We start from the raw sequence: 20,187 nt of genomic DNA, 5'->3' as shown, positions 1-20,187 counted from the left end.
CTCATTATAACTGCCTGTTTAGATGTTAAATTATGACCAAACACGATACGCGGTTTTTCAAACAAAACAAAGTTTCTGAGATAGTGGGAATCTATGTGAAATCAAACATAATTCGAAAGGAAAATACCAGAGAAAAATTAGAGATTGCAAGTGTAGTTTCATCTTGAAAAGAATCTCTTAGAATACGTTGTTCTGAAAGTAGCATGTGTACACAATATATTCAAAATGGCGGCGCCCATGTTGATGTCTGCTGTCATGTCGAGAAAATACATTTGCGGTGTTGTTTTAGGTCAGTTTTCAAAACAGACTTCTTCTAATGATGGCAGTGTCTTGTAAAGGGTGTGAATAGTGGCACGCAAATACAAACACACTTTTAATATCATAATTATTGTCATATGTCGCGTTAATGTTGCAGAGTTACCCAATTTCGTGCTGTAGACCTGGAATATGGTATGATAGGTGAAAACAACAAAGTCGCTTCGAGAAACACAATATGCGGTTAATATTTAGTGTAACTTTGGTTAGAGATACAAGCACATTCATCATGAGCGCTAAAAGTAGCTTTCGGCAGTCCATACTAAACTGTGAGCGGGTAATTGTAATTTGTAGCTGTAAACATGATAAAGACACTTGAGGATAACACTTGACAAATACTGCATATGAAAAACATGAAAAACAAACATCACCTTTGGCAAAAAGCGTCAATAGTCATATATGGTTAAATAACCCAAATTTCACATGTAATGTCATTGTTAAGGCAAGAATAATCACTCTGGTGGACCTCTTTTCATTACTTTCTGATGAACCACATTGTGTTTGCCATGATAGTGTTAGTGGATTCACGGTCAGATCCCATATTTGATTGTTTCATCATTTCTCACAATGTCAATCACTGGATAGTTTTATCAGGCCCCTTCATACAGCTAGAATATAACTATAACTAGTTCCTCATTAGTTAGTGTGTCATAACCTTTGTGTGGATTCACACTTATAGCTGTACTCTCCAGTTTAGCTTACACTATATTATGTGTAATAAGTAAGGATCAAGGGCAGATAGATTGTAAATGCGAGACCCACAGGAATGGAACCGAGGTTCAGACAGTTTACTGAATCTGATCCTGAGGAAATTTGTTTTCGTTTTTTTTAATGGTGACATTAGCTGTAAATTGACTGTTTCTTCCTCATAATGAAGAAGTTGCATTCATAAATTCCCACCTGTTATGTATTATATCCCAACTTCCATGGTGAGTGGTGCACACCCAGTGTTATAAACATGATGTCTTATGGCAGCTTCTGCTGTTGTTTGATTGAATGCCATGTAAGGCAAGTAAGAAGAAGTTACTGGTGAAGTATTTTGAGAACACTGACTCACAAAAATACAAGAATCTTTTTCTTTAAATTAATTGTGAAACGTAGGCCTCAAACTATAAGAATCCAGGTTATTATCATGATATGATTACTTGGCGAATCAGTTCCAAACTAAAAGCATCAGGGGTATTATTTGACAACTAACAAATCTGATGTGTTTCCACTATTTGCTTGTCTCTATGTTTTGGGATTTTCTGTTTCAGAAAAAGCTGAAACTGTGTCATATTTCGTCATGCCCAACAAACATTTTTCCTGTGACCCCCTTTAATAAATGACTAAAAAATGTTCAAGTGATAAGAATTTAAAACAAAATAAATGAAACTGAGAAAATTTTGTGTATTATGTTCATGCCAAGCCATTCTTGTGATAAATATTCCCCATCTCCTTTTTTCTTCTCAACCTCAATGCCCCCTTATAGTTATTTTAAGTGACCAGTTCCAAAGACTGTTACCTTGGCTACAGGTCCATTCATGTCACAGTCCACACTAGTTTACCTTATATGCCATCACAGATATCTCAGCACAAATATTACTTCACACCTTTTCCATTTTTTGTTGCAGTGTTAGTGTGTTTGAATGCAGTGAAATCACAAACAGAAGACTTAACAGACAGTACAAACACTGAAAAGAAAGACATTGAAGATCTCTCTGATAAAGGGAGCAGTAAGGCTGGAAAGTGTATTTGATTCAATAGTTCCTCAAAAAGAAGATGTAAAAGATAGTACAGGTGCTAATGATAATAGCCAATCAGAAGCAAAGACACAAACTGATGAATCAATCGATGATGATGATTCAACAAGTGAAGATGGAGAAAGCAAACTTTTTTCTTTAACAAGTGTAATCAAAACACTTCTCAATCCAGTCATCGGAGAGTTCCAAGTGGGAAGTGAGGAGGAGCAGGAGACAGAGAAGGTACCCGAGCCTGTGGTTATTGAAACAGTCACTCCAAACATCACAGCAGAAACTGCCAATGTAACTGTCAGTGATAACAGCACTGCCAAGAATGAAACGGATGGCAGTAAAAAGTACAAGTTCCAGTGCATTGGGAGGAACATAACCGAGAACACCACACTTGAAGTGCGACTTGTGAACAGTACCACGTTACTGGAAGTGCTCAGTTTTGACAAGAATCGGACTACTGGTGACTGTGTTCTTGTCATGTTTTATGCCCCCTGGTGTCAGTTTTGTGCTAAGACAGCTCCGCACTACAACGCATTGGCAAGAGCCTATCCACAACTAGAGGTCTTAGCTGTAGATGCAGTTCACTTTAGCAAGTAGGTCCTATTTCAATATTTGTTAAAGATGCTTATGTTTTGTTTTTCTCCTTCTTCACACAGCTGCATTATATTTCTGATGTGCATTCTTTGTACTTCCTCTTCTTATATTTCACTGAAGACCCGGGTTCGATTTCCCACATGGGTCCAATGTGTGAAGCCCATTTCAGGTGTCCCCGTCATGATACTGCTGAAAGTGAAATATTGCTAAAAGCGGAGTAAAACCAAACTCACTCTTCTTATATTTATTCCAATTCTTACCTGTATAGTTTGATAGTTCTGATTGATCCATTTATTTAAAACTGTCATCCTTTGTCATCTTCTGAGTCATTTATTTATCAACATTTTCCAGTTCCTTTGTTTTGTTTACTTTGGTTCTTGTGATACATGAAGCAACTTCAGTTGTTTCCCCTGTAACTTTTATTAAGAGTGTTTCGAGAAGTAACTGTCTAAATCACTTTGTTTACTATTATTATTCTCAGAATATTCTTTGTTAGTTTCTTACCAAACTGACTGTCATATCTGTAGAATCTTTATTTAATCATGTTGAAAGGAGTGATACCAGTGAAGATCTGAGTTAGAATTGATCTTCAGGAGTCCACGCTTCCCTTAAGAATATTAAGAGGTAACTAGTGGGATCAGATGGTCATGCTTGGTGACTTGGTTGATGCATGTCTAATCATCATATCATGCATGTCTAATCATCATCATGTCATCAAATCCCAATTGTGCAGATTGATGCTCATGGTGTCAGTCACTGGATTGTCTGATCCAGACTTCATTATTTACAGACCAACATCATATAGCTGGAATATTGCTGAGTGCGGCATGAAACAACAATCAAAAACTGCATTGTGCATTGTTAAACATGCCCCAAAACAATAACAAAGTCTGACTCTTCAGAAATCTTTGTTAGGCCAGACCAATTTTATTTCTTGTTTTACAGATCTGCCAGTCGTATTTGTTTCAAGAATAAGAAAAAACATATAAATGATTTTCCCCCGCACAATAAATAAAATCTTCATGTTTTTATTGGCCAAAAATGTAAACTTACAACAACAAAATTTTGGGATTGTTTTTTGCCCCATATACACTTCATAAATTGCCAAAAATAAAATACTTTAGTATTTAAAAGGAATATTACTTTGTCTGGTCATTTTTATTTTTTCTCTCTCCTGCCTTAAGGTTTTCTGAGGACAAAAATCTGTAAAACAAGAAATAAAATTGTTCTTGCCTGATGTTGTTATACAACAGGAATGTTATGGGGTGCAGCAGTCAGCAACAAAAGTAAATTCAATGACCCTCAACAACATGAATAGCCGATCACAGCATTCTTATTGTGTACATATTAATCTTTCCACAGTGCTGGACCCGTGGAGATCCGGGGTAGAATAGGTCTTCAGCAAGCCATGCTTGCTACAAAAGGCCACTATGCTTGTCGTAAGAGGCAACTAACGGGATTTGGTGGTCAGACTCGCAGACTTGGTTGACACATGTCATTGGTTCCCAATTTGCGCAGATTGATTCTCATGCTGTTGATAACAGGATTGTCTGGTCCAGACTCGATTATTTACAGACCACTGCCATATAGCTGGAATACTAGTATTGCTGAGTGCGCCGTAAAAACTAAACTCACTCACTCACTCACCCACAGTGCTGATATGTGATAACCGATACAACTTCCACTTCAGCCTAAATGCCAGGTTCGGCACAGTAGCTGTCCCTAATGTGATGCTCTTCCACCAGTCCCGATCTGCTGTCAGATTCAACCACACAGAGAGAGTGTTCAATTCATTCATCCAGTTCATTAAAAATGTCACAGGTATGTTCCTTCAGACATCAGGCATATATTTTCTAATGCTGTTGTATTTTGGTAATGATTTATGGTCCATAACCCATGTTAACATTATCAATCAGCTTATACTTTTAAATGTTTATCAACATATGCATGAACATGAAGTTAACTCATTATGTATGTTACCTTGTGTAATGTTGTTTTGTACAGGATAAGCAGAGATGCCAACCACTTTGATTTTGGCAGAGTTACTCGAATTTTCAAGGACAAAATCCACTGATTTTGATTTTAGGAATATCTTGCGTTTGATTTTATGAAAATCATGGGTGTATTCCATGTGCAGAGTAATGTCCCTTTTGTGAGTGAGGAATTGATGGTTGTTGGAGTTCAAGATGATGATGTTTGGTCTGGGGGCATCATGGGTTTTATCCATGTGGACATGTCCACTCCCTGCACGTCTTTGTGCTTTACTTTAACTTTCAGCGGACATGTAGAGATAGATTCAAATAATGAATGATATCCCATGATGTTGTTTGAAAACCTTCTCCATGAACCTGTCCCTTGATGTTCTTTGAAAACTGTCTCCATAGCTTGTCACCACAAGCTGACTGTGTCTAAGTATATGTGATGTATTGCAGGGCTGGAGCCCAACACGACTGTGAATGTGACAGACCAGGACTTCCAGGGCCCTCTACCCAGTGTACCCACAGAGGATCCCGACTATCTGCTGTGGATGGCCTGGGTGTTTGTCCTCGTCTGCAGCAGCTACATCTTCGTCAACAGTCATTACGGCCAGCAGTCCATCAACAGGGTGAGGGTGCTGTGGCAGGAACATCAGCATATAGAGTGATGGACGCCATGGAGTACATCAGGGTTGAATGAGACTGATTGGCCTATGTGGTCTACATTGGGGTTGAATGAGACTGATTGGCCTATGTGGTCTACATTGGGGTTGAATGAGACTGATGGGCCTATGTGGTCTACATTGGGGTTGAATGAGACTGATGGGCCTATGTGGTCTACATTAGGGTTGAATGAGACTGATGGGCCTATGTGATCTACATTGGGGTTGAATGAGAATGATGGGCCTATGTGGTCTACATTGGGGTTGAATGAGACTGATGGGCCTATGTCGTCTACATCGGAATTGAATGAGACTGATGGGCCTATGTGATCTACATTGGGGTTGAATGAGACTGATGGGCCTATGTGATCTACATTGGGGTTGAATGAGACTGATGGGCCTATGTGGTCTACATTAGGGTTGAATGAGACTGATGGGCCTATGTCGTCTACATTGGGGTTGAATGAGACTGTTGGGCCTATGTGGTCTACCTATGATGGGTCTACATTGGGGTTGAATGAGACTGATGGGCCTATGTGGTCTACATTGGGGTTGAATGAGACTGATGGGCCTATGTGGTCTACATTGGGGTTGAATGAGACTGATGGGCCTATGTGGTCTACATTGGGGTTGAATGAGACTGATGGGCCTATGTGGTCTACATCAGGGTTGAATGAGACTGATGGGCCTATGTGGTCTACATTGGGGTTGAATGAGACTGATGGCCTTCGTGGGCTGCATCATTGTGGAATTAGACTGATGGGCCTATGTGGTCTGCATCAGGGTTGTGAGACTGACATGCAGGGTTGAATGAGACTGATGGCCCTCGTGTGGTCTACATCAGGGTTGAATTAGACTGATGGGCCTATGTGGTCTGCATCAGGGTTGAATGAGACTGATGGCCTTCGTGGGGTGCATCAGGGTTGAATGAGACTGATGGCCTTCGTGGGGTGCATCAGGGTTGAATGAGACTGATGGCCTTCGTGGGGTACATCAGGGTTGAATGAGACTGATGGCCTCAATGAGTGTGCACATCAAGTGAATGATTGTGGCAAGCATCTAGGGCACACCTCCATATCCCCCATGTTTGGGTTACAGGGGGATTTAATGAGACTGGCTGTCTCAGTGGACATGGGGGTTGAATCAGCAGGGCAACTTGCTTTAGGGTTGAACAAGTGTGCCGACATCCTGGGACATATGGGACTATGGCATTATGACATGCTTCAAGTCAAATAATGGACATGGTTTGATATATGTGAGGGTGCCCAAACTCCAGTTTGTAGTGGCATTTGTGAATGTATCTGATTTCTTGAAGTGGTAGAATGTTATCATTATCATCAGTCCATACAAAATCATTTTACCTCGGACACCAAGATAGAAGACTTTAAGAAAAACATAAACCTAAACCGAATACAAGCTCACCCGAATAAGATCCTCATGGAGTAATTTTATCTGTATGTCAAATTTGTTTCCCTTAGAAGTATTAGTAAATTAGATATCAGCGTGTTTATGTCACTAACATCATTTTAACAATATATTCAGTACATTTACTTTTTGAGTTTGCCAGCTGATTTGCTTGTTGTGTTTGTTTATATTGATGATGTAAATAATCCCTGGTACATGGTACTTGATACATTGTTCTTTGAAAAGTATTTTCACTGCCAGTTGTAAGTTTAATGATTCACAGCCAGACTTTGATCTGTCCCAGAGTCACAATGCAGTTGTGTGGTGCTGTCATTAGGATGGATGAGGAATAGGCCGATCCTTGGGTGATTGGTTTGATTGTACGGATAAAGGAAGCATACAGCTCGATCATAGGGAATGGATTCTTCATACAATTTGCTTTTTGTTTTCACTTTTCTTTCTAGAGCTGGTCAGTAAGTCAATCCTGAGAATGATTGTATTTTCGGTACACCTACAGAATACCGGATACCTACCAGCCATATTGTTTAGTGTCATGTCACCCTAACCCTAACCCTAACCCTAACCCTAACCCTAACCCTAACCCTAACCCGCACCCGCACCCGCACCCGCATGCTTTCAAAGATAGCAGAAGGTATATCAGGGCTCCAGATAACTTTTGGGGGTGCGAGTGTACTTACACATCATATTGCAAGTGGAGGTGTACTGAGAACTTTGAAGGAGTACTGACATGTTTTTGTGTGAGTGAGTTGATGTGGTTTGTCTGGACGATTCATCGATCACTATTTCCAACCATGTATTTGTATTTGAAGACGCGTGAGAAATAACTGAGCGACCGTGTGATGCACGAAATGTCAGGTCTGACTGGATATAAATAGGAACAGTGTAGTTTTTAGCCAATTGAAAAATAGTGACGCATATCGTTGCATGGCAACGCATGTGATTCCTACTGTCGGGGTTTCCTCATGTGTCAAATCGTGTTTCACAAAAGAAACTTGACAAGTATTTATCCAAAATAGATTTCCATTTGCACGATATGCACGGAAATTAAATGTTAGACTTACAAAGGTATTTATGTGCGTACACGATACGCTTGAAATCTTATATTATGTCGTACTTAATTGATTTTGATGCGTACCTTATGCCTGTACGCCCCTTATCTGTAGCCCTGGTATATGGTATTCTGTAGTCTTACCATATTTTCCCCCATTTCTTGTTATACCTTTCGTATTGTTCCTGAAAGTCTGTAGAACAGCATGAGGATAGCATTGCGATATTCCTTCACGTGATCCCCGCCCACTTCATATCTCTAGACATTAGGAGATTGTACTTATTGCAACCCAGCCTTTGCTCATCATAAGAGGATAGAATAAGGACTGATCTGTATACTGTGTAAGGGGTATCAGTGTGAGACTGCTGGGGTAGCCTAGTGGTTAAAGCGTTCACTCGTCACGTCGAAGACTCAGGTTCGATTCCCCACATGGGTACAATGTGTGAAGCTCATTTCTGGTGTCCCCCACCATGATATTGCTGGAATATTGCTAAAAGCAGTGTAAAACTAAACTCACTCACTCACCCAATTGTAAGACTGCTGCATGGCATCTCGGTAATAAAGTGCTGTAAAACCAGCATTAGCTGAGATTTTTACAAACACCCTCACACTCACATCTGTTCACATTGCTACGGAAGTGAAATAATTTAACAAATTTAAGTAGTATTTTGAACAGTACAAGAATGTCAGATTCTAAACAAGGCATACTTCTTTGTTGTTGAAGCAATCAATCATCTTAGCAGTGGGATCACTTTGTGGTCCTTGGCCCACATGATGACAGCACTATGACTTGATGGCACTCAAGGGCGTAGCTACCATTATTAAAAAAAAGGCCGGGCTTACACATGATTGTTGTTAAAAAGGGTGGGCAAGCCCTCAATACTGTCTAAATGTAAAGCTTTGCAACCTATCAGGCTTACACGAAATAATTGGCTTGCTACGCGCCTGGCACTGATGATCATATTAGTGCTAAGATCCCTTTCCTCCCTTGGCGCTGTTCTACAATGTGGTCTTAGCGCTATAACTGTCTTAAGTTAGTGATAAGGAATGGGAGTTACAAACCTCCTTGGACTAAGACTGCTTGTGGAAGAGGGGCCTGGGCCTATTTATACAGTACCATCTTAGCACTACGGTTAGGAGTTACAACCCTCCTTGGACTAAGACTGCTTGTGGAACATGGCCATGATTCAGTTGTAACATAGTATTTATTTGTGGAAATACAACCAGTATCCTCATCAACTGGTGCAGCGTTCCGTGACTCTTGCTGTCATGTAATATTGTATGTTAGAATTATTACTCTGCAATTATAAAGGCAATTAATTAATGTCCATTAGTCAAACTCATAAAATTTCTTGTCAGTTATGTATGCTGGTTATTTGCAAACATTTACACACAATGGTTTTACTTAATGAACTCCATGTGGTAAATCTAGCTTATTATTGGTCTCTAGCCACCTGTTACACAATGTGGCCCAATGTGCCCGAGTGTATCATATGATCCGACTCTATGGACGTCTGTTGTGTGTGCTGTAAACTGACGTAACGACGGTCCCGTCCAACGGTCAGATAGCACCTGTCATGCTATCGTCATGATCTGGTCTTGTCATGTCAGTTGTTGAATGTAATCAGTAGGAAACTCATAAGGTCATAATAACAAGTTTGTTCAGATAATAATAATAATAATAATAATAATAAGAGTACTTTTATAGCGCCTCATCCACATCACTGAGGGACACGCTGTAAACGCATACAAGTCACAGTTCATTATTACCCCGGATATAGGATTGATATGGACATTCAGTTATGTATATATGTCCACCCACATTCTACCATAACTTTTACTTTTGTGTTCAGGCTTTGATAGGTATCATACATGAATAATTACATTTTTGTACAACACCCAGTCTCATTAAAATCAGATCTCTTGGTCCAATGTGATGTGTTTCTGATCACATGTCTAAATTCAATATTTACATCCCACTTCAAACACTAGACTATACAACATAAAACACCAGTTTATACATCTCACATCAAACACTAGTATATACAACATTAAACATCAGTTTATATACCACACATCAAATATACTAGTATATACAACATTAAACATCAAACACTAGTTTATACATCCCACATAAAACACTAGTTAATATACCACAAACACTAGTATATGCAAGTTAAACATATACATCCCACATCAAACACTAGTATATACAACATCAAACACCAGTTTATACATCCCACATCAAATACTAGTATATACAACATCAAACACCAGTTTATACATCCCACATCAAACACTAGTATATACAACATTAAACACTAGTTAATATACCACACATCAAATACTAGTATATACAACATTAAACACTAGTTAATATACCACACATCAAACACTAGTATATACAACATTAAACAGTAGTTAATATACCACACATCAAACACTAGTATATGCAACTTTAAACATCAGTTTGTACATCCCACATCAAACACTAGTATATACAACATCAAACACCAGTTAATACATCCCACATAAAACACTAGTTAATATACCACACATCAAACACTAGTATATGCAACATTAAACATCAGTTTATACATCCCACATCAAACACTAGTATATACAACATTAAACACTAGTATATACAACATCAAACACCAGTTTATACATCCCACATCAAATACTAGTATATACAACATTAAACATCAGTTTATACATCCCACATCAAACACTAGTATATACAACATCAAACACCAGTTAATACATCCCACATAAAACACTAGTTAATATACCACACATCAAACACTAGTATATGCAACATTAAACATCAGTTTATACATCCCACATCAAACACTAGTATATACAACATCAAACACCAGTTTATACATCCCACATCCACTAGTATATCAACATCAAACACTAGTATATACAACATTAAACATCAGTTTATACATCTCACATCAAACACTAGTATATACAACATTAAAGACCAGTTTATACATCCCACATCAAACACTAGTATATACAACATTAAACATCAGTTTATACATCCCACATCAAACACTAGTATATGCAACATTAAAGACCAGTTTATACATCCCACATCAAACACTAGTATATACAACATTAAACACTAGTTAATATACCACACATCAAACACTAGTATATACAACATTAAACATCAGTTTATACATCCCACATCAAACACTAGTATATACAACATTAAACATCAGTTTATACATCCACATCAAACACTAGTATATGCAACATTAAAGACCAGTTTATGCATCCCACATCAAACACTAGTATATACAACATTAAACACTAGTATATACAACATCAAACACCAGTTTATACATCCCACATCAAACACTAGTATATACAACATTAAACATCAGTTTATACATCCCACATCAAACACTAGTATATGCAACATTAAAGACCAGTTTATGCATCCCACATCAAACACTAGTATATACAACATTAAACACTAGTTAATATACCACACATCAAACACTAGTATATACAACATCAAACACCAGTTTATACATCCCACATCAAACACTAGTATATACAACATTAAACACTAGTTAATATACCACACATCAAACACTAGTATTAGGGCTTCCACGGGTACTCGAGTACTCGAGGACGAGTCGGGTTCAGCTGGACTCGAGTCCATTTTCAAGGACTCGAGGACTCGAAAAGGGGAGATAACTCGAATTATTTGACGTTGGCAGACTGTCTGCCATGTGCTAAGCACGAGCGGCCGTTAACGTCTAATATTAAGATAAGATATAACTTTATTATCCCGGAGGAAATTCTTATACATCCAAACTGTCTCAAAATGAATATATACACAGTTCACAAAAATATACACAATAATTACATGCTCAAAACGAATGCTATTTACAAATAAATCTGACATGATATAATTCAATTAACCACATAGGTAAAGAGGCTGAATAATTCTAGTTCTACTTAGATGATGGTGTGATTCAAAATATCCGTTGCATTCACGAATACTTGATGGTATGAAAGACTGTCGAGCTCTGTTTGTTTTGAAGGAGGGAATCGACAGCAGCATCTAAAAGGAAGTAGTTCAAAATGGTGAGATCAAATATATCAACTATCAAATCTAATTTTAGCTGCCTTTTTGACAATCTGGCGCTCATAGATTAAGGGAATATACTCGAAAGACACTCCAGAAATTTTGCAAGCAGTATTAACAATTTTGAAAAGTTTGTTTTTGTTGCGATGAGACAGATCCCCATACCAACATAGAAAATTGTAGGTCAACACACTTTGAACAAAGGTTTGATAAAAAACTGTCATTACGGTTTTGTCAATGCCTTGACGATAATAATGTTCAGAATCAGAAATTAGGCCAGTAACAGTGGCGTCATCTGCAAATTTCACAGTAAACAAGTCATATATTGACAAGTAACAGTCATTGGTATACAATACGAAGAGAACGGATGAAGGAACACAGCCATGTGGATCTCCAGTAGAGGTTGAGAGAAAAGAAGATTGATAGCCATTGACTATGACATACTGAGTTCTATGTACCCTGAATTCTTTAACCCATCTAATAATGTGTTTATTAACACCTAAATTAAATAGTTTACTCCTCACACGGTGTGGCTGTATGGTATTAGATGTTACAAGTCTGCAGATGAGAGTAAATATTATACATCGTTTGAGATTTCACTTCTTAAAATGATTAGGTAACTATCTTGACAATTGATAGACATGGAGAAAGATAAAAAAAATAAAATGTATGGGCGTATCTTGATCTGGATAGTGAAAAGAGCAACATAACCATATGTCGCCTGTGCGGTATATCACTGTGTTTTGCAGGCAGTACAAGAAGTACGAAGAAAAAAACATTTGTCAAGTAAACATCCAAATACTGATTCTGACCAATAGGAAATGTTAGTCACATGACGATATGAAGTCGGAAAGAAGTAAGTGTTCACTTGTGTGATCGGAAACTAGTATATGCAACATTAAACATCAGTTTATGCATCACACGAGTACAAATTACACTGATATGTACAACATTAAGAAACAGTACTGCACATCTTAAACATGATAGTTTTATGGAGGAACCATGGAGGGTGCGCCATCCTAATCAATTCATGAAGTATGCGTGTCGTTAACCATGTATCAAAGTGTAAATCTGGTAATCATTTTGAACATTTGTGTAAATACTCAAGAAGATATTTATCATGCGTGTGACTTTGAGAGCAGATTGCCTTCTATGAATGAAAGTGAGAATTATGATTGTGTGAATGAAGCTTCAGACTTCATTGGATGAAGATTGCCACAGTAGATCAGATTGTGGTGACAGTGCGTTTGATAGTATAAGTCAGTGATCAGTTTATTTCGGTAATTATAACATTTCCATTATTGGTTGGTTCTCTTGATCATGTGTCCAAGTGTTTGCCTTCATTTAAGAAAAGTACCTGAATGTGATATTGTAAATAAAGACAATCTAGACATCAAGACATTTCATGGTGTTTGTTTCTTTCTTTCTTGTGTCTTGCACTCAGCAAAATGCCAAAATAATCGAGTCTGGACCACACAATCCTATGCTTGACATGAGCTTTGATCTGTGCATATACAATATACACTGCCCTGACATTATGTACTGACATTTAGAAATGCATGAATTTCATCATCCATATACAATACACTGCCCTGACATTTTGTACTGACATTGAGAAATGCATGAAGATCATCACCCATATACAATATACCCAGCCCTGACATTTTGTACTGACATTTAGAAATGCATGAAGATCATCATCCATATACAATATACCCAGCCCTGACATTTTGTACTGACATTGAGAAATGCATGAAGATCATCACCCATATACAATATACCCAGCCCTGACATTTTGTACTGACATTTGAGAAATGCATGAAGATCATCATCCATATACAATATACCCAGCCCTGACATTTTGTACTGACATTTAGAAATGCATGAAGATCATCACCCATATACAATATACCCAGCCCTGACATTTTGTACTGACATTGAGAAATGCATGAAGATCATCATCCATATACAATATACCCAGCCCTGACATTTTGTACTGACATTTAGAAATGCATGAAGATCATCATCCATATACAATATACCCAGCCCTGACATTTTGTACTGACATTTAGAAATGCATGAAGATCATCATCCATATACAATATACCCAGCCCTGACATTTTGTACTGACATTTAGAAATGCATGAAGATCATCATCCATATACAATATACCCAGCCCTGACATTTTGTACTGACATTTAGTTCACTGGGATGGGACTCAACCCAACAAAAGTGCTAGAATCTGTACTTTACTGAGAAGGATACACTTTCACCCTGTCAAATAATGGTTTTGCATATTTTATTTATCTCATTTGATGTGGGTCAGGGGTGGTAGGGGTAATTGATTTAGGACAGTCACGGCATACGATTTCATAAAAAAAATTATCCGAAATGATCCCGAAGTTTTTCCCGAAGTTTAACTGTGGTGACCCCCGCTGAAAAAATAGAGTATCGCCGTTTCTAGTTTGTGAACAATTGTATAATATAGGTCAGTGACCGCGTTGATAGAACGTATCCTACGTGGGCATCAGGTTATCTGATGTTTTTATCATGATGCTCTATTTATCTACACGTGATAATCTACCAAATCTTGGATCGGTTGGTTGAGAAGTGTTCGGCACGATTGGTCGTATATATATCACGCTGTATGAGCTCAAAGTACATCGGCGGACAACATTATTTACACTCAGTGTGTTCCGAATGACACAAGTAAGGTCTCTGTGTGAATGACACGACATGTCAGTGTCAAGCTAAGTCACGACAACTGATAACCTACTTGATACGTAATGGTGGAGGGACGATTTGTTCAAGGGCATTTGGTATCTTTGGCCGTTTAAATACACTGGTGGCACAGTAAATACATCTTCCCATGACATCAATACATTTGCTTGGGCGTTAGGGTAGCATAGTGGTTAAAGCGTTCGCTCGTCACGCCGAAGGACCGGGTTCGATTTCCCACATGGGTACAATTTAATGTGTGAAGCCCATTTCTGATATTGCTGGAATATTTCTAAAAGCGGCGTAAAAACTCACTCACTCAATACATTTGCTTTGATTTTATATGCACCATGTCACTGTATATCCTTTTAAATATAAGATTTTATATAAGACTTTTTCTGTAAAATGATTCGTATTTTTATGTGTTCCTCATCCACATTTTCAACCAGCAACAGAGCGAAAGGGAGAAAAAAGAAGAAGAGAGAAATAGAAATGTTCTTTTTGAAAAACTTATTTTACGAATTTTTGAAAAATAGATCACTTGGTAAAAGTCTTTAAATTATTAAGTCGCTTTAATTCTGTAACAAAAGATAATTGGTTGAGTAAGCATGGGTATAAGTATTAGTTATCACAGCTGTAGGGGAACTGAGGCGAGAAAACAGTGTAATCTTTAACGTCGTAATGAAACTTTAAACGGGCGAGTGATGGGTAGCAGAAAAATTACGGACAGTCTAAACTAAATGTGTTTTTGTGAACTTTGTTTTTGTTTTTTTAAATGAACGGCTTTTCAAAAGAAAATGAGAGTCTGAGACCAGTATGTTCATTATGGAGTTGAACAGGTGCCACGTGTACCTCGACTGAAATGAAGATTGGGTATTGCTAGTGTCACGTGGTGGACTATACGTTTTATCAATCGCCGGTGACGTCACAAACAAATATAAGGACTGGACTTTTCGTAATCTGTATTATTCAAATAATACAGTGTGTGACATAAGGGGGGTAACTCAAAACGTGTAACGATAAGAAATAAAATCTTCCAGATAAACGGTTTGTTTGTGGCGACGTTGACGTTATTTGACTCAGATTTAACGCGTTTACCGTAGTCTTATATATAGTACCATTCACGGGTAGGTTGGACACTACAGTACATTTTAACAAAATGTAGAAATTGTCACTTCTCTCCTTGATATTCGCTGATTCTTCTAACAGTGCGTGTATTCATGTATATAATCAAGTGGTTACTCTTATATCTCTGAGGGGCGGTGGGGTAGCCTAGTGGTTAAAGCGTTGGCTCGTCACGCCGAACACCCGGGTTCGATTCCCCACATGGGCACAATGTGTGAAGCCTATTTCTGGTGTCCCCTGCCGTGATATTGCTGGAATATTGCTAAAAGCGGCGTAAAACTAAACTCAGTCAGTCAGTCAGTCTTATATCTCTACTTTATTTCATCAAGGGCGTGGCAGCTAATTTGCCGGTGTCAGAGGGGCCGTTATCTATCAGTTGTCCGACTTCCATTTTTGTGAGTTACATCGCTGACTTTGCCTCTGCTATTAGATACCTGACTGAAAGTGAGGGTTCGGATCCCGGCTGGGACTCAACCTAACAGAACTACCAGAATCTGTACTTTACTGAGGAAGTATAATCCCAACTATTACGTATGTTACATCTGAACACTTTATAGATGGCATTATGTCTTCATAGTGATTCAAACGGTCACTCGTCACGCCGAAGAACCGGGTTCGATTCCCGACAATGCGTTATATTGCTGGTATGTTGCTAAAAGCTGTGTACATCCAACTCACTCACTCTCTGCTGTTGCACAATCACTACTGTATTGTGTGACTTACGCACACATTTAATCAATAAATATACATTTATAGAACCTCAAAACAGTATTTCATATATGTCATTAAGAAAGCGAAAATGAAAGACGCAATATGAAAGTTTATTGGAACCCACGAGGTAACAGGGCAGACCCAGGCTTATCAGTGGAGCGCCTGCCTAATAATATAAGGGAGGCAACTCTTCAGACCTAATCTCAGCTTCTCTGTTTATATCACGTCGGTTTTATTGGGCCAGCCATCTGAGATTGCGCCCCAGTTTTATCATGCCCATACCACCCAGACGCACTATAACCTATAGTCTGTTTGCAGTGAAAACGTACCGATGAATTTCACTTTAAACAGAAAAGTAAATCAAATAAAGTGAAATTAAGATTGCGAATCCTCATAATTTTACCTTGCCAATTAAACATATAAATTTCAGAATTTTATTCAACTTAGGATAAAAGTTGTTTAACAGACGATCATAGATTCAAATCGCTATTATTGGTTTGTACTACAAGGGAGTAAACGCAGTATTTGGAACAGTGATACAAATGCACGTGCAGTACGTGATGAGCGTTAACTTAGACCAACCCTACTTCTTCTCGGTGTTTCATTTAATGTGCATACCCCCTTGTAATACAAACCAACAATAGCGATGTGAAACTATGATCGTTTGTTAAACAACTTTTATCCTAAGTTGAATAAAATTCTGAGATTTAAATGTTCAATTGGCAAGGTAAAATCATGAGGATTCGTACTTCTAATTTCACTTTATTTGATTTACGTTTTTGTTTAAAGTGAAATTCATCGGTACGATTTCACTGCAGACTATAGTGAGTGAGTAGAGTTTAACGCTGTTTTGAATATAAATCTAGATATAATAGAACGTGTCGACTTGATGTAAGAGGCACAACGAAAATGAACCCCGATCATAAGGAGTTTGTGTACTCAAGGGACGCAACTCTACTTCAAAATTGCGGCGCCATAAACGACTTGGCCATCCCTGTTTCCCACCCGATCACTCCTTAATTTATCCATTTAATGCTCGACAAAATAATGGAACGTCATAAACTATCCATCCCTACCACAGTTTTGTATTATAAACTATTATCATTCTTTTTTACCTTTCTTATTTGTTTAAATCATTGAAAAATATTAAATACCGCATTGTTTTAAAAATCTCCTTTTAATCCCCATCTAACACACCCGCACAGAGTGATGCGAAATAATACGTATATGATATATCCCTAAAATATCAATACGCACTGGGGAGCCATAGGGGCGCTGCTTATCACGTGACGTTATTGTCAGGGTCAAGGAAGGTCACCCGCGTCGATGACGTCGTCATTAGCAACGTTGCGCGCTGGTGTACTTGGAGGTTGTAATAGACTCCCGATGACTGCTGATGTTGGCGTGTTTGACATCTGAGTCTGCCGGACGGCAGCCAAAAGAGAAGTTCCAAAACTTTCCTAAGTCCATCCAAAAGGACAATCGGTTAAGAAAGTTCGCCAGACGGGTTGTGCGCTTCTTCAGTCAGCCGCTGTCCCCAAGACTTAGCTGGGCAGTCAGGCAAATTGTTCGACACGAAGAATCGTTTGATTTCCTGAAATACGAGTGGAATAATTTCACCAAGATGCCGAGAGCAGCTTCGGCCACGTCGAGGCAATTCCTTCACATGTCGGAGATTATAATGGAAAAGGGCTACATGCTGGGGCCGAAGATTGGTTCGGGTAGTTACGCCAAGGTCCGGCTGGTCGAGAGGGTTTCTGATGGGAAGATCCTTGCAGCGAAGGTAATAGATCGAGAGAAGGCACCCGCAGATTATGTCCACACCTTCATGCCACGGGAACTGGAGATCGTGCAAAGCATCAAACACGAGCACATAGCTAACGTTCAGGAAATCATTGAGACAGACAAATCGGTGTTCATCATAATGGACTATGCTCAGAAAGGAGATTTGCTGGAGCACATAATGAACAACGGCGCGCCCAAAGAGAACGTGGTAAAGACAATGTTCAAGCAGATCGTCAGTGCTGTACACTACCTTCATGAAATAGGCGTTGTACACCGGGACTTGAAATGCGAGAATGTTCTCATAAAGAAAGATGGGGATGTGATCATCGGCGATTTCGGCTTCTCTCGAAGGTTTGATCAGAACAATAAGCCGAGCAAAACCTTCTGTGGGAGCGCAGCCTATGCGTCACCACAGTTGATAAAAGGAACTCCTTACGATCCTCGTCAGAACGACACATGGAGTTTAGGATGCATCTTGTTCATATTAACCTGTGGCTCCATGCCGTTTGATGACAGTAACATCAAGAAAATGGTGCAGCGCCAGAAAGAAGGGGTATGCTTTCCATCCAAGGTCAAGGATAAGATCAACCCTGATATCAAGGCTTTGATAAAGAGAATACTAGAGCCTGATCCATCCAAACGGTATACCACAACAGACATTTTGAACAACGTCTGGCTTTGTTCCCAGTCTGAAAGAACGGAAGACGAAGATCTGGAGGAGGCCCAACAATCCTTTGTGTCCTAGTTTTGCGTTTTTTATTTGATCTGCAACGTTTGCATATTCTAAGATGATCTCTGTGTAATTAGATTCTAGTACTTAATCAGACAAAAATATTTATCTGTCAAGTATTCCTTTGTAGTGTTTCTAGGTTCACATTTCAAGCATTTTGACCAACTTAGCTACATCAAGCTAGATGTATACATGTATTTAATATAAGGGAGATTTCTCAAAACATATGTTTCCGTATGTTTCCAATCCGTTTGTGGGTTGATAGAAGCTTCAATATATCAGTTCCTGGTTGAATTATTTGTGTGTATTGAAATAATGAGTATATTTAAACAATATGTCTGTAATTTGGTACATTATTTCTTTATATATTATTTTTGTCTGATGTAGAAATTCTAAACGTTAGTTATTGGTTGAATGATTAATTGTGCTTTCAAAGGGGGGTTACTTCTTAATTATATATTTTTGGGTTTTCAGTTTTTACCCATTCCCGTTTTCAGTGCTTAGTTTCATTAATAGGGTTATGGATGTTCATTGAGTTTAGGTACAGTATATCTGTTTCATTATATACAACTGTATTTCAGTACATTTCACTAACTTCAGCACAATCAGTTCTTTTATTCCCTGTTCAATAAGTTCAATTAATGCACCATGTAAGCAATGTCAAATATTTTTATGAAAACGCCTTGTTGATTTCAGCATATTTACACGTACTTACAAAGTTCGGCGCTATTTGGTTTTAACCACATACTTATTGATGGATTCTGAATTCGTGTTGGTTTTTCAATGTCTCCTTTTTTACATGCATTTTCTTTTTGTTGATGTGCTGATATTCCTGCTATGATTTGACGCATGTTTCTATATAGGGAAAAGACTTACACGTTCGCTGTTTTATATAATGTGTCCGGGGTGTAAATATGTGTATATATTTAAGATAATATATATGCTGTATACTTGCGGAACAATTCTTTGTTTGATAATTGTCACATATTGTAAATAGAACAACGATTAAGCATCGAACTGAACACGATAATGAATTTTCTAAACATAAGCATGCAGTTCCAATGAACTGTTTTGAATATGTGTTTGGGATATAAACTATTTTATATAGAATATTATGCAGTCTTTGTGTTTCTTTAAGTTGGGGCGGTGGGGTAGCCTAGTGGTTAAAGCGTTGGCTCGTCACGCCGAAGACCCGGGTTCGAATCCCCACTTGGGTACAATTTGTGAAGCCCATTTCTGGTGTCCCCCGCCGTG

General features: G+C 38.4%; 2 protein-coding genes across 2 annotated transcripts; both read left to right on the top strand.

Annotated features, from left to right (window-relative positions):
• Positions 1–225: 225 nt before the first annotated feature.
• LOC124266665 (thioredoxin domain-containing protein 15-like) lies at positions 226–5,575 on the top strand. Its single transcript, XM_046701465.1, has 4 exons — positions 226–289; positions 1,981–2,641; positions 4,333–4,463; positions 5,075–5,575. Exons 1-4 carry the CDS (start codon positions 226–228, stop codon positions 5,284–5,286), a joined length of 1,068 nt encoding a protein of 355 aa, XP_046557421.1. The 3' UTR covers positions 5,287–5,575.
• Positions 5,576–17,776: 12,201 nt separating this feature from the next.
• Positions 17,777–19,721, top strand: LOC124266649 (testis-specific serine/threonine-protein kinase 2-like). The gene has a single exon (XM_046701451.1). It carries the CDS (start codon positions 17,815–17,817, stop codon positions 18,946–18,948), a length of 1,134 nt encoding a protein of 377 aa, XP_046557407.1. The 5' UTR covers positions 17,777–17,814; the 3' UTR covers positions 18,949–19,721.
• Positions 19,722–20,187: the final 466 nt, after the last annotated feature.

The sequence above is a fragment of the Haliotis rubra genome, unplaced genomic scaffold (genome assembly GCF_003918875.1).
Source record: "Haliotis rubra isolate DU_JTF1 unplaced genomic scaffold, ASM391887v1 Scf127, whole genome shotgun sequence".
NCBI lineage: Eukaryota > Metazoa > Mollusca > Gastropoda > Lepetellida > Haliotidae > Haliotis > Haliotis rubra.
The sequence above is the reverse complement of the archived record's forward strand: the minus strand, read 5'-3'. Positions and strand labels throughout refer to the sequence as shown.